At 25.8% G+C, this 16,202-nt stretch overlaps 1 protein-coding gene across 1 annotated transcript in view; it reads left to right on the top strand.

Moving 5' to 3' along the window:
- LOC145835569 (rho GTPase-activating protein 10-like) overlaps positions 1-14,189 on the top strand; it is a 28,878-nt gene extending 14,689 nt beyond the window's left edge. The window contains exons 8-17 of the mRNA XM_082943229.1: positions 417-633; positions 1,026-1,169; positions 1,664-1,857; positions 2,080-2,238; positions 2,577-2,736; positions 5,290-5,444; positions 7,711-8,015; positions 13,088-13,242; positions 13,514-13,795; positions 14,064-14,189. Of these exons, the coding sequence (XP_082799355.1) occupies positions 417-633; positions 1,026-1,169; positions 1,664-1,857; positions 2,080-2,238; positions 2,577-2,736; positions 5,290-5,444; positions 7,711-8,015; positions 13,088-13,242; positions 13,514-13,795; positions 14,064-14,189 (1,897 nt within the window). The remainder of the gene's footprint in view (positions 1-416; positions 634-1,025; positions 1,170-1,663; positions 1,858-2,079; positions 2,239-2,576; positions 2,737-5,289; positions 5,445-7,710; positions 8,016-13,087; positions 13,243-13,513; positions 13,796-14,063) is intronic.
- The last annotated feature ends 2,013 nt before the right edge of the window (positions 14,190-16,202 follow it).

Here is a 16,202-nt window from a genome sequence, read left to right as displayed (position 1 = left end):
ACACTTCCCTCCCACAGACTAATTGGCACGAAATAAAACAAATGTGCTGCAAGTTTATTGTAGTACTAATAGTATAACAAAACTATTTACTATTTATTATACTACAAAACGAACTGGTCAACCAATTTTATCCATAAACAAGCATTTTCATATTTTTCCTCAACTTAAAAAACGTACCATACTAGTCTGTACTTGAAAAAATGATTATTTATTTATCAAATGCAAAAAGTAGTTTAGCAGTTAGTACAAACATTAATAAGTCAAGCTCACTCAAGCTGTTATTTATTAACTTCGAAATACTTCAACTCTCCTCAACAGACTGACCGGTGCAAAGTGAAGCATTGAGCAAAGTTAAATGAGTGCTTTCTAATTTTCACTTTTTTACAATAGTTTTCAAAATATTTTCCCTACCACAGACTGACAGGCACGAAGTGGAGCAAGCTGTTCTGCACTTACAACTCCGGCTCGAAGCTCTTCCAAACGGCCCCTCCCTTCCACCCGTCCACGAACAACCTGATTATGACGTCACAGCAGCCTCACAACGTGCAGCTGGAGACGATCGTCGTGCACTCGTGCGTGGGAAGAAGTAGCGATTCGATCGACAGACGGTTCTGCTTCGATCTCGAAGTTCAGGTTTGTTTGATAAATGTTCATAAAACATTTATAAGCAAGTAAACCTAAAAAAATATTGTTCTACTATGTTACCCTAGCTCAATGTAGCTCAAAGTTGAAGTTAAATATACGAAGTTGATTGTGATAAGTTTAATACTCTTTTTTTCAATTACTGGTTTGTTTTGTGTCCTTGTACTTAAAGTTAATTTTATTTTGATCTCCTAAATGCAACTTGCTCATTTATTGTTTCAAAACTTGCAAAGGTAAACTCTATTGGGTTATTCACTTGTAGTACAATATTAATTTTTGTTTAAGTTTTTGTATTAAATTGATTATGTTTTCACACAACTTTTCATTATTCTCCTGTCAACAACTAAACGAACTTGAAACGTTATACGAAAACAATTAAACAGGACATAGCTGGGATGGACATGGACAGCAAAGTGGTTAAAACGCTGACTTGCCAGGCAATATCAGAAGAAGACAGGAAAAAATGGATGGCAGCCATGGGCGGTAAGCAACCAGAACCATTGCAAAGTAGAGATAGTAATAAACAAGTAAGAATGATATATATATATATATTAATTACATTTATTTTTTATTATATATAGGGTGAACAGCATAAACCTTTGCAGAGCAAAAATTTTAGTAAACAGGTAAGTTAATATTACAGTATATATATTATTTTTGTACTAGTTATTTTTCTTTGCTTTATAACACAATGAAATTTTTCCACTCAAAAGATTATAACATGAAAATGATTTAATAATAAATTTTATCAGAATTTTTTTAAGGGGTTGAGTATAATTTAAAAGTTCCGTTCATAAATTTAATGAGCCATGAACAAGATTAAGTGTTTTCCTAAAAAAAGATAAACACTTAAAGCTGTACAAAAGCTAAGAAAAAGTTGTTGATAGAAATTGACTTATTTGTATATATGTTACCAAATTAACATGCTGTTTTGGAAGACTTTAAATATATAACAGTAAATTTTTCACCTACCAGAAAACAAACATAGTAGTTAATAATAAATACTAAAAATTCCAATCAGGATTCGAAGCGGGAGTCCAAGGTGAAGCAGCACACGTTTCAATTGAACGAAAATGGTCTTTTGCTCATGAGGAATCTGGTGAGTGAAATAGAGAGGAGGGGCGTGGACACGGAGGGGATGTACCGGGTGTCAGGGGTCGTATCCAGGGTGGACCAGCTGATCAATACCTGCACGAACCCTAAAACTGCTGACAAGTTGGTTTTGGTTTTTTTTGAATGTTTTTTAATATATATATATATATATATCCTTGTTTTTTAATGGCTAAAAAAAAGGAAAATATTTGCTGTAGATATAAGTATTTTGTTTTTATTTTTCTCTTTTGTTACATGTACAACGGTTTATTTTGTTGTAAATCTATCTCCTTGAATTTATGACTCACAAACATTTTGTTATTAATTCCATTCTCCTCGTTCCAGATACGATCTGTCCTCTGTTGAGCAAGCAGATTTCACCACGCTGACCTCGGCTCTTAAAAATCTCTTCAGGAAGATGCCGGATCCGGTGTGCACGTTCGCACTGCATAGGAAATTTGTTGACGCTGCAAAGCTGCAAGATCCCACTGCCAGATACGAAAAGTTAGCACTTGGTTTTTTTTTTGTTTATTTAAGAACTATTCATGTTTTGTTTGGGTGATAACTTTAATACAACGTTTAGAAGTATTGATAATTTTTGAAACAAAGTTGTTCAAAGTTTGACCGACATAAAATAGTTATTTTTCAACATTAATTATTTTGTTTTATTTGTTTTATACTCATAAAAAAAAACTGTGAATCCAGCTCAAAATTATGTTTTATTAGAATATGATACATTTTACCTCAACTTTAAAAAATAATTTGTCTTACTCTTACCAATAATCAATTTAATACCTACTTAGAGTTTTTATAAAGTTAATATAAATAATATTTTCTTACAGAGTACGCGATTTAGTCTATCAACTACCAGAACAAAACAGGAAAGCTTTGAAGATACTGACGTTCCATCTGAACAAAGTGGTTCAGAAAAGTCACGTCAACAAAATGTCTCTAATGAATGTTGGCGTGTGCTTCGGCCCTACTTTGTTGAGGGAAAAACAAGTTTGTTTGATTTGTTTTATTATATTATATTTTTACTTTGAAATTTATAAAAATAATAAACTTAGTTAAATTTTTGTTCCAGATTAAGTTTTTTCTGTAGTTAAAAAAAATTTAAAGTACCTAAACATTTTAAAACACAGGCTTTTAATTTAAATTAAAATCTTTTTGTGTGGTTTATAAAAAGTTTGTTAGTTTTTCAAATTGGTAATTAGTATATATAAATTGGATAATTAATGTAAATTTAGTTAAAAAAAAATTCAAGTTTTACTGCTTTAAATATTTGTCCGACAATTAATTTTTATTAACTTTTTTAATTTCTAAAGTTTTTAAATAATTCAAACTAATATTTTAATTAAAGTTTTTATTTTATTATAAAGTACGCATGGACTGAATAATTTAGATTAAATATTTAAATTGAAATTTCTATGAATTTTTAAAATATTTTGCTTTGAAAACATTTTGTGCACTCATAATTGCAAAAAAAGCTAGTTTTTACTGTTTCATGTCAGGTACTTAATTTAACTTTATTTTCATTAAGTGTTTTACAAACATATGTATGTAATATTGTTTTTATTCAGATGCTTATAAAAAAGATTTATTAGAAATTTATAAGTTTTTTGTAAAGTACAAAACTCACTTTAAGTAAATAGCATATATTTGTCTAGGATGAAAAGAGAATTACTTTTTTTAGTTCGTGGTTTAATGTTTTTTACAATGTTTACATACTTACTTTATTTCAGATACTTTTTTAAAAAAACATTTATATTTATTTTAAACAGAGATGTGCAAATTAAAAATTTTATTTGCGACCGGTTTCGGTGACAAAAAATTAAGACCTCTTCAAGCAATATTAAATATCAAACTCTTAAAAATTCAGTAAATTGAGCAATCCTTTTTAGTTAAGGCAAATAACTATATATTTTTTAAACAAAATTGTTTAAAAACTTTTAGGCTAGTTTGTGTACTGATAAAATTTGTTTATCACACTTTGTTTTATGTTATTTAAAATGAAAAATTATAAATTAAAATATGCATAATCATTGTTTGATTAAAACAAAGTTATTTCAATGCCAAATTTTTGTTTATTCCAGGTTGACTTATCGATTTAATTAAGTCAAGTTGAGTAGGATGAATGAAAGCTTATTCTATCTAAACCTCTAAACTAAAGCTGTTTACTATTTATTTTTCTAAATAAACAAATTATTTTAAACTAGTTTTTTTATCACACAGATAACATCTCATGATTTCTTACACATATCAGTAGTATACATGTTAAATTGTCAATATTGACATAATGTGTACAATGCCTATTAAAAATAGTAATTTTTATCTCAATGATTATCATACTAGAGTCATAAAAAGTCTAACATTACAATTATTTTAAGTGATTATAACACTAAATAATTTTTGTTTATTGAACTATTGAATAAAAAAAAAAGGAACAACGCAAATGTTTTAAAGAAAATTAGTTTATTTTTAAAAAAATGATTTGAAAATTTATTCAAAACATTCAATATTTTATTAACTTCATTTTGATTATATTTTTCTTTACTTAAGGAGATATTTTTTGATAATATATATACACTTCATATTCTGGTTTTTTTACGATTATTATAAAACGTTTCAACTATGTAATTTTTTTATATATTGTTTAAATTTTTAGACTAACAAAAATAGATTGTAAACGTACTTTATGTGCATTTAAATACTTAAGTGTAGTTTAAAACTTTTGTTTAAAAAAATCGGTTTTTGATTACTCAAGTTAAAAAAGTTTCGAAGTAATTGATTTTTTATACTAATTTATTTTGACTTGCAAACTTTATACTAGTTATGACTTATGAAACAAGTACTAATTCACAGGAAACTCTTACGTAATACTCAACTTTTAAGTTGCTAAAATACTTATTTTTTTGTCACACAAAGTTTAATGATTACTTTGATACCTTCCATTGTAATACACTAAATGCATTAGTTTTGCGAACGATCTGTCTTGTTTTCTAGACTCGAAACTTTTATGCGTTTCAAAAAAATGCCTAAAGTATTACTGTCATAATAACATAATACAAAGTTTGGTTTTAAAAACTGACATCATTAACGGAAATAGAGTTTAATAAAACTTTAGTTTTTTTACATTTTCACTCTCAAGTGATATGTATCTTTTTTGTGAAGTTCAACATACCTACTGTATCATATATAATTAGTGCTGATAAGTTATGTATGTTTGTTTTTCCTTCATATTTGTATAATAGTTTACTATGTGCAGTGTTTGTACAATGCAATGCCATTTTTTTATTATGTCAATATATCTTGATTTAAATATAAAGATATAAAACTGAGAAAGTTTTTAAACAACTGTGTGATATACATATATGTTTATTTAATTTGTATGATTGTAGAGTGGTTCTACAAAGCTAATATGTTGAGCTAGCTAAATATACACATTTTTTTATTTTAATTATTATTAAAACATTGTTATTTGAAATATTATCTATAAAAATTATTTATCTTCATTCTAACAAGACACATTTGTATCTAATATTTTAATCAATCCAGGAAAGCCTCACATCAATAATGGAGATAAAGTTCTGCAACATTGTGGTTGAAATGATGATTGAAAATTGCATGGATCTTTTCAACGATGGGGATTTACCCAAGGAAGGAACGCTCAGGAAACTGAAACCCGCGTTTGTCAGATTACCCAGTCAGAGGTGAATATAATTACTAAATTTTTCTGGAGTTCAATATTATAGTTGTGTGGTGTAGCTAGCTTTGATTATGATCACATTTTTTACCAGATCAGTTTAGCTTATTATTAGTTTAGCTTTTACATAAAATTTATAATGTTTTTTAATTTTAAAAACGTATTGTTTAAAGTGTTTTATTTTCTACAAAAAAATAGTTTCTACAGAACTCTGTAGCTTTTAACTTAGTTGCTTACTTAGAACAAACTTGGGTAAATGTAAATTATTCTGTACAGCAAGTTTCATTTGTGAGTAGATTCCAGTTGTAAATGTTAAATTTTACTTTGAGTGAGTTCCATTTTTACAAAAAATAAAACTGCGAGTTGTTTTATCTGGAATATATAAACAATTTTTAATTCAGAAACGTTTTGCAAAAGTAAATCTTTTAGTGAACAACTTTTTAAACTTAAAAAAAGATATTTTAGTGAACTTTTTAAAATCAATTACAAACGCTAAATGCATAATGAATTATTAATAGTTAAGTTGCATCCGGAAGTAAAATGCTTCATTACTTTCTCTAAACTTTTTGTAAAATTTAATCATATTTTAAGTTGAGTAAAAAGAATGTTTAAACAGAAGTGAAATATGCTGTGTTGTAAGTACATACAGATTTATAGATTAGTTATTAGATTAAATAGTGTAGAAATTTTTCACTCATTCACTAACTTAATTCATTGTGACACCGCTTAGCACAAAACTAACAACAATTCAAAATTGTGTGACTTTTTCTGCTTTTAATGTTGTGTAATTCAATTTGATCAGTCTTGCTTATTGTGATTATTACTTTAATATATTGTATATTTTTTAGAAAGTTAACCTTCATCTGTTTTTTTTATGTTGTATTTTCTTCAAAAGAATTTTAAATAAAATCAAAGTTTAAATGAAATGTTTAATTTTAAATCATAATGTAATCGTCAAATACTTTCAAACGAAGGATAGATATAAATATATGAAGTTTTTAACTTTTAAGAATGCTGCTTAAATAAACTTTTACTGATAGTGTTTTTAAACAATTTTACTTCAAGAATTTTTCATTGCAGCCTAACTTTAATTGCTGCTAAAATTATTTTTTTATATTGCAAAATTATGTTTACTTTAATTTATTCAATAAAATAACACTTAACTTTATTACTACTGAAGAAATGTTGTATAAAGATATCGAAAAAGTTAAATCATGCAATAAATATTTCTGCATATGTGATGACTAACATGAAATTTTTCTGTAAATTTTTCTCCTTATTGAGTGTAGTGTAACACAGGCTTGGCTTTTATCACGCTTTAGAATTAGCTTTTCACAGAAAAAGTTTTAAATTTAAGCTGTTTTTATTTTTAAAGTTTTCATAAAAATGATAATATAAAGATGTTAAAAAATTACATGAAATATTCCAAAAATTAATGTATCAATAAACAAAAAACAACATGAAAATGTATTTTAGTTTTTAAATTTTTAGTTTTCTTTAGTTTCTTAGCCTTTCCGCTTCTAGTAACTTACCTTGTTTTTATATTTAGTGCCGTTTTAAAAAGTTATGACTTTTGATTCTTAATACTTTCTTTAATTTCCATTGTGTCTTTCTTTTTTGCTCAATAAAACTTTACTTTTCAATCAGTGTTCGATAAATTGTATTTAATTTATTAAACTTTAACTTGTATCAAATTTTTTTCAAATCATGCATGTTTAGATTAGCTTCATTCATAAGTGTATATGATTAGATGTATAAAATAAAAGTTTGATAGCCTATTTATGTTGTATTTTAAATAAATTAAAGATTAACAGTAAAAACTAGCTATTATATTCGAATAAAAAAGGTTAAGTTTAAAATTACATAGTTTTATTTTAAACATTAAAAAGTATCAAAATTGTTTTGAAACTATTAGAATTTCAACAAAGCATCAATATAAGTAAAACTAACATTAATCAAGGTTTCTAAATTGATTTACATTGTAAATATAATATTGTACTAATTTAGTACTGAGCTAATATATAACTTGAAATAAAATATGACTAATTTATAATATGCCACTAGCTCAAAATAAATTATTTTTTTTGTTTTTTAATTTGAACTAAATACTATTTAATTCTACTTTTTTCTTGGTGTATGTCACTAACCGAAATTCTTTTTTTTTTCTTGCCTGCCTCACTAACTTGCATGATGGTTGTGTTCTCGGTGTTATGATGTTACAAACAACAACGCGCATGATGCAACCACCTTCGTAATATGACGTCACAAATCAGCTACAAAAACGGAAACTTTCCCTTCACCAGGATAAAGAAGCGGCGACCGCGACTCCACCAGGACTGGCGCCAACTCTCGCACGAGGAAGGTGTCAGCGAGGGGAGTTCCCCAAAATCGAAAACCCAAAAGAAGAAAATTTCCCCCGACATGAAGAAGGTCACTCCGAACGACTCGATCAAGATGCTGGTGGGTGACAGCTTGGAGGGGGTGCAAGAAGGGGGATTCCCCGAGATGAAGTTTCAGAGGTCGAGGGCGTTCAGGAGCACGGACAGGAAGAATGTGCAGAGGAAGAAGCAGCAGCAAGGTTAGTAGAGCGCTACCTTGCGGATATTATTTTGAAATATTTTTCACGCGGATTGTTTTTTGTAATATTTAATCAAGGTGATGAAAAATATTTGAGCTCCAATTGTTTCAGTTATAATTTTTTGTGAGCTGTGAATGCTCAGCGAGTTGTGATTTAATGGCAATGAAAAATTTTTACTTAATTTTGTTACTCTTGGTGTTGAAAAATAATTTAAATTGATAAAAGTTTGGGTGTAATAAAATGATTTAACTAATTTCAAGTTTGTGGCGATAATTTTTTTTATATTTCTTATGAGAATGGGTAATACTTTTTTGGAGCATGCGTATAATTTTTCAAAGGTATTATTACAAAAATTTCACTGTTGATTTTTATGATGGGAATTTTTTTATACCTTCAACTTTTTAGATATATATTTTTGTCTAAAATAAACTTAGGGTTCAACATAATATACATTTTAGGTTCAACAAACCTTTTAGAGGATATAAAAGGGAAAACTCAATTAAGTTGAATAAAGGCGATTTTATAACAAGGTTTTAATAGGGTTTAATCATTATTTACTTATGTTTAATGTCATACCTCCTTGAGTGAAGTTATTTGAGTATTTTTCAAAATTTCAACTGTAGCTCTGGTATAAAGCTAAATTTAAATTTTAGTTACTTGATATAGAAATTGCACCTTTTAATATTTATACATTTGGCTTCCTAACTTTAACTTATAAAACTATATTCATTTTTTATGCAATCTTATTTGGGTGGTAGTAATAACCATTTAATGTTTTAAAATAGTAAATATTTTTTCAAAAACAACATATTTCTGAAGTTATTTACTAAAATGAATACTATTGACTTTATACAGAGTTTTTGACAATAAAGTTTTTAATTTTTTTTATGGCTGCAAAGACTTATATGCATTATAAACTCATAAAGCTATTTTTTACGGTAAAAGTCTAAACATGATTAGTCTAATTCTTTTTTAAGCGTTTAACTATTTTTTTTTCTTGAATTAGTTGTGTTTAAAGTTAAGTTTTTTAAGATAATATTAGTTTCCATGATCCAATTTTTGTTAACATTATATTGGTGCTTGTTTTAGTTTATCATTGCATATATTTCATATTATGCTTCCAAGACCTACATTAGTTAGTAAGCTTATGACCGCTTCATACTAGTGTATGATAGTTTCATTTAAGTATATTTTTGTTTTACGAATCAGTAATATTTTTTTGTTTATATTTTTATTACTTATTTCACTTTTTATGATTGTAATTTTTTATGTTAACAAATGCTATAATCTGCTTTTATTTACTAATTATAAATTTTGAATAACTGAAAAAAAAAACTTTGCACTAATATAACTACACCTACTTTTTCATACTAAAACTGACAATTTTTTATTACTGATCAAAATAATTACCTTTTTTATGAAAAATTTAAACTCTTATTTTATTGCAGTTCATTTACCTTAGCATCAGATAATATTTTCGTTCAATCATTTTAATTTTTCTGTTTCTATTGCAAATAGTTTACTTTATCATTTTTATGTTTAATTTTTCATGGCAAAATAAAACTTTAATTTGTTTCAGTTTTTATTAGTTTCAGTACTTTACACTACTAATTATATATTAACAGTATGCTTAAATATTCACATAATGCTAACTTATATTTTAGTGTTATTAGTATTCCACAAGCATTAAAAAACTGCAAAAGTATTTTACTAAAATTTTTCATTCCATTAAATTCAACATTATATAAAATTAGCTTTGATTAACAAGAAATCATATCTACGATGTTGTAAATATTGATTTAAGCAAAAATGCCAAGTTGAAGAAACTTCTTATAAGTTCGAAGTACTTAACTACTATAACCTCGAGTTAAACAATTAGTTACTAGCTTATTTAGTTTAAATTAGTTAAGAATACAATAGTGTATTCGTTTTACAAAGCAATTATTGTTCTTGTAATCATCATAGATCTAAGTAGTTAACATCTAAAAAATGCTTTAAAATAATGTAAAACTCAGTAACTTATTTTCAATAAAGGTTGTTTAAGCTCAACAAAACAGTTTTATGGTCTGTTTTACAATAAACTAAAGTTTAATATACTATATAATAAAAGCTTACTAGGTAGTTAGAAAAAATTAATTACTATCACAGCTTGAATATGAAATACCAGCCTGATAATTAAACAATATCAATACTGAGCTTAAAATCTTGCATTTAAATAATTATTTGATGTTATATTGTATACCAGGTAGTTCAAAAAATAGCTAATAGTTTTGTTTTATAATTCAAGGTTTTATACAAAACAAGGTATGAACTTTTATAAGTTTTCATACTTACGTTTGTTCAAGATGCCTTTTTTTGGTCTATTAAAATAAAACAGTTGTGTCCAAATAAAACAAGAAATCTAAAAAAAATTAGCACAGTTGCTCCTATTTGAAATTTCAATTCTAAAATAGTTTTATAATGCAGTTTTCTAAACATAAATAGGTACTAAAGAAAATAACTGCCTTTAGGACATTGTTTAATCAGCTTTGCAGTTATTGTTGTAGTACAGGGTTTTCCAAACTTGGCCAAGTGGCTCCCTTGGAATTTAGAAGGTCATAATTTGAAACTTACACTTAATCTAGAGTTGATGATGAAGAGCAAAAAAAGGTCTTATTTGGACACAACTGAATTTGAAAATCTTCTCGGTGGGGCCATTACTTTTTAATTTCTATTTAGGGGGCCTTTTGAAAAAAAGTTTGGGAAACCCTATTGAAGTATAAAAGTAATCGTAAACTTTGACCTCATAGTGCATCAAGACCAAGTATTTTCAATCCAAATAAAGAAATAATAGCAAATTACAGAAGTAACTTACAGCATTCAACTGTATTACCATTCCGCATGAAATGTTATTTAAATAGTCCTTTTATTAGTTATTTAAATAGGTACTATATGTTAAAAAGTATAAAACTAGGGTGCAAAATTAAGTTCAGGAGCTACAGTTATCTATAAGAACAATTAAGAAGTTTTTCTAGATACTAATTTTGGATTGAGTTTTGAAAAAATTTTTTCAAATAAATTTAGAGTGTAAAATGCTATACTGTTTCAATAGACATTCAATTTTTACGACATAGCTTGTAAGAAAAATTTTTTTTTGTCCTACCTTTAAATACGAATATAAGTAAAAAAAAGTGTTATAAATTACTTATAGTTAAACTTTAAAAGCTTTACACCTCAAGTTTGTCATGTATCATAAACTCTTTAACTTGGTATTAAATTTTATGAAGCATGGTTTATTTTTGCGATTTAAATGTGCTTATAAATTGAAATAATTACTACAAACAAGCTGATTCAAAATGTATAGCAAACAAAAACTATTAATGTGAGAAAATAAAATTTGCTTATGTATTCTTACACATTCTAAAGAAGCTTTTCTGAACAAGACAAACAATTATTTAATTCAAATTTTGTTTTATTTGTTTTTCCACTTGAACTTTGAAGTACTTCAAAAAAAGTTATGCAAATAAAGTCTTAATACTTTATTTATTGTGCACACAAACCTATATTTTACAAATAAATATAATTATTTTAAAAAGGGTATGTAGGTTTTAGTTTATAAATTAAACTTTATTTAGTTTGAAATAAAGTTTTCTTGTTAATTTGCAATAATATTTTCAATATGTTTTTTGGAACAAGTACTACTAATATCTTTTAATTTCCAATAACTGTAGCTAAAGTATTTTTTACTGTAATTAAATTTTTTAAACACAATAATTCTCATTAAATCTAAAAGATAAACTAAGTCATAAGTAAACTAATAATTTGATAAGTATAGAATCACTGTTTATTTTAAAATAACAAACCGTGTAACAATTATTTTATAAAAAAAAAAAAACAGTTGCAGTTACAAAGCACACAGTTATTGTAAACATTTGAAACTTGAAAAAATAAATACTTAAAACTATTGTATGTTTAAAACAGTATAAAAATAACTAAGCTAAAGCTTTGAAAAAAGCAACTGTATACAAAAAACACGATCTTTTATTTAGCAAGACTTTCTAGTTTTTATGTCAAACGCGCTATGTACGGCTTTGTTCTCTCAAATTAATCTTGTTAAGAACAAAATCGTTTCTAAATCTTTTAATTTCAACCGAATTAGTAATGATTAATTTTCATTGTTTAAACACAGCGTTAAAGCAGTTCTTTTAAGTTTAGTATCTATGATAAGGCGTAATTTTTCGCATTTGTTTGCAAGGACTTCTACATCAAGTTTAAAACTTTTCATTTTAAAACTTATCACAACTTTCATCTGAAGCAAACTTTGGCTCGCTAAAATTCAAAAAACCTATACACATTCCTTACAACATTTAGCTTCGAGCAATTTAAACAATTTAGCGTAAAATATGTGTTTTTCTCCTTTTAACAAAACATGCAAGCGTAAAAAACTGTGGTTTAATACTACGCATGATTTCACATCAATGCTTTAATGTGAACCCAAATATTATAAAGTTTATATGTACTAAGAGAAAATATATTAATAGAACACTACTTAAGTGATAAAAATTTGTTAACGAAATTTTTCACAGTTGTTGTAGTACAACAAACTAAACTAGTTTTACATAAAAACTAAAGTTATAAACTGACTCATCAGAAAAAAAAAAAGACTTTTTAAAATGTTTATTATTTGGGTATGTTTTCTCTATCACATTATAAGTGTTGATTTTTATAACAATTTTTTTTACAATCACAATAGTACTTTTTAAAACCCAACACAGTCTAAATGACTAGCTTTTTCTTAATAGTAGTATAATTTTAACATATTGTTTTTTTTTTTAATTTCAAAGTTTTAATAGTTTTTTGTACTAAATTTATAATTACTAACAAAATTCCTTTTTAATTAATACAAAAATTAAAAAAATTGCAATTACGACAAAATTTTTACTCTAATTTCACCAAGCAACTAAAAACACAACTTAAACAAGTTCATACAATATCTATTGCATAAATTTAAATAAAAATTTAAATTTATTTAAATTTGTTGTACTTTAAACCCTATTAAAACTTGAAAATTTTATAAATAAAAATTCCCACAGATGAGAAAAATTCTTCATCTTCATCAGAAAATTTTGACGATTTTGATTTTCTCTGCGACTTCGACACGGAAATTGACGTCAGTTTTGACAACTTCAACAAATCGTCCAATCACAACGAACCTGACAAGCCACCTGATAACAACGAAGCCTGCAAGGTGATTCGAGTTGTTACACTTTTGAATATAGACTAACAATTTTGCAGTTTCATTAGTATGCGGGTCACTTGATATAAGCTTAACTTTATTTTTAGGTACTTGTTATAAAAATATTACAAGTACTTAAAAAAAATATAAACACTATCAGTTAAAAATAAGGCATATAAATCCATTACTTTATATAAAAACTTTATTGAACGTCATTATAGATATCTATATTATAACAATTCTAATTAATCTCCTGCACAAAACTATTATATTAACTTTTAAGTTCATGCGGAAATCTGTGGTGCGGAACAACAAATCCCTGCAGAATTCCCGCAAAAGTTTGAACAATTTGTTGAACAAGGCGCCGCTTAGTGGTGAAAATTCGAACGAAAACAACAACAAATCGCCTTCAAATCAGCAAAAAATTCTTCATGGAGAGTCTCCTCCACAACATAGATTAGTTCACGGAGGATCTGTGATGATGAGGAAGAAAAAGTTGGGGTTGGAGATGGCAAAGAACAGTTCTAAGAGCTTCCACGGAAGAACGAGACCTAAGCCATTGCCTGTTAGTTTAAAACCTATACATTATTATTTAGATTGCAACTTATTTTATTACTCTTCTTCTTATTAAACAGCTTTATTAAAAAAACAAGAGTTAACTCATTTTTTTTGTACTTTTACTGAAAAAAAAACATATAACACTTTTGCATATGTTTTAAATTTAATAATTATGCATAAAACCTACTTCAGAACTAGTTTTTCTATACATTTAAGCTACTATACTGCCTATCAAAAATTTATGCAAAAACAAACAACTTAACCAACTTTTTCAGAGATTGTCAAGAACTTCACCGGTTGTAACCCAGCGACCACGAATTTTCAGCCCAAAAACTGAAAATAAAATATCAGGAATTTTCAAAGATATTCCTGAAACAGAACAGGGAAAAACTGATCTGTAAAACCTTAAAAATCTTAGATTAATAGTGTTTTCGTTTATTGATACTTAAGTGTTTTGAAAGATCATAAAGTTTTATTGTTATTTTTAATTTAGTTTTATAGAAATTTAAGTTTTTTGGTTGAAGAGACATGAAATACATTCTTCTTTTATAAAAAAATATCAAATAGTTTATACAGTTTAGGTACAAAAATCATCTTTTTATTAAAATTACTACTGTACAATTGTTTATGAAACAGTGTATACTTAAAGTTTATTTTCATCGTTTGTGCAATTTAATAACTAAAAAAGTTCTAAAAACATATCAAAGTTACCTAAATTAGTTCCGTTTTGATGAAGTAAAGGGTTGTCATTAAAAGTAAATTCGTTTTAAATGTTAATCAAAAAATTTTCAATCAAAAACTACTTAAGGATTAGCTTGTCACACACTAAACTTTAAACTACTCTTGCGATTTGTACTTAAAATTTGACTGGTAACTTTTTTTATTGTCATTTATACTACTGCCGCTTTATAAGCTGTAGTTAGAAATTGTTAGTTTTAATTTGTTAATAAGAACTTTTAACAAAACATCAAAATAGAACTTTGGTAAAAAACTATCCTTCTGTTTATTTTAAATTCAATTGTATATCTAAGTTACTTTTGATTATCTCTCTTTCAATAGCTGGAGCTATAAATCATAGTCAGCAGTTAGGTAGAAAAAAAAAATTATTTTGTATTTTTATCATAATGTACTTATTTTTTATATATATTGCAGTACATACTTTGTGAATAAAACTGTAAAATTATATTTTTTAGTTTGTGAAGAGAATTCTATAGATTATAAGCTATTTGAATGACACAAGTATAACAATGTTCAACAAAGCAAATGTAGTTGTTTATAAAGTTTTATTTATCTGAAATAAATTATTTTATTGTATTATTTTTATAAAACATTGGTTTATAACTTATACTTCTTTTTATTTTGATTTATAATGATTCTATTCTGCTGTAGTTTTATAATATTTGAGTTTATTAGTTTTTTTTTGCGGTTTTAAAATAATTTTTTGACATAAAATAGTTCGCAGAAAAATATCGTAATAGTTATTCAAAATTTCTAGTTTAATACAAAACATGTTAGTTGTTTGTGTTTGTAGACTTTTTAAAAAAACTGTTTAAAAGCACTATTGTTGTTAAACATTAAATATTATCTAGTTTTTAAAATCCAAGAAAAATAAAAATTTGTTGTAGATCTCAAGTATTTATAAAACTTAGTTTGAATACCTTGTAAACTAGTATTAAAATTATAAGTTGTAAAAATTCAAAACTGAGAAATGTTGTAAACGATATTTTAAAAACTGATATTTTTATATAATTCTAAAGTTTATTAAACGATTTTAAAAAATATTAACTTAAATATTAATTAAATGTGGTTGATAAATTGAGCAGCAAATAAAAGAAAGATATTTTTAACGGTGACGTTAGTTTTTTGTTACTTCTTAGTACATATACAACATAGTTTGACTTAACCATAAACAATAAAATTTTATTGTAGAATTAATAAGTTTTTATACAAGTTCTTATCATTTTGGAGCTATCTTAAAGTTCTGCTGAAAACTTAGTTCAAAAGCTGAAATCAAACTAAATAACAATTACTTAATAGAAAATTGTATTTGTAATTTTAAAGTTTTAGTTTTATTTTCTTAGTGAGTACTCAAAAAATACTTTTGTTTAATTGATCATTATTTATCTAAATAATATTAATTAAATATTTTCTAAAAATTATGCTATAATGAATATCAGCATAAATCATTTATCATTCGAATATTTTTTTTTAGAAATCTTGTATAATTTTAGATAATATGATTGTTATCACTCTTTTAAAAAAATACTTAACCATTGAAAAAAATTTGTCTTATTTTACTATTAATTGTTTTTTAAGCTATATTTAGTATTATTTCTTGTTCATCCATACTTAAAGTTTTGGAATTAAAACTTTTTACTTTTCGCAAGCATAAATATGAAACTTTAAAACATTTA

Source organism: Thalia democratica, chromosome 1, assembly GCF_965202585.1.
Source record: "Thalia democratica chromosome 1, ktThaDemo2.hap1.1, whole genome shotgun sequence".
In the NCBI taxonomy this organism is placed as follows: Eukaryota; Metazoa; Chordata; class Thaliacea; order Salpida; family Salpidae; genus Thalia; species Thalia democratica.
The sequence above is the reverse complement of the archived record's forward strand: the minus strand, read 5'-3'. Positions and strand labels throughout refer to the sequence as shown.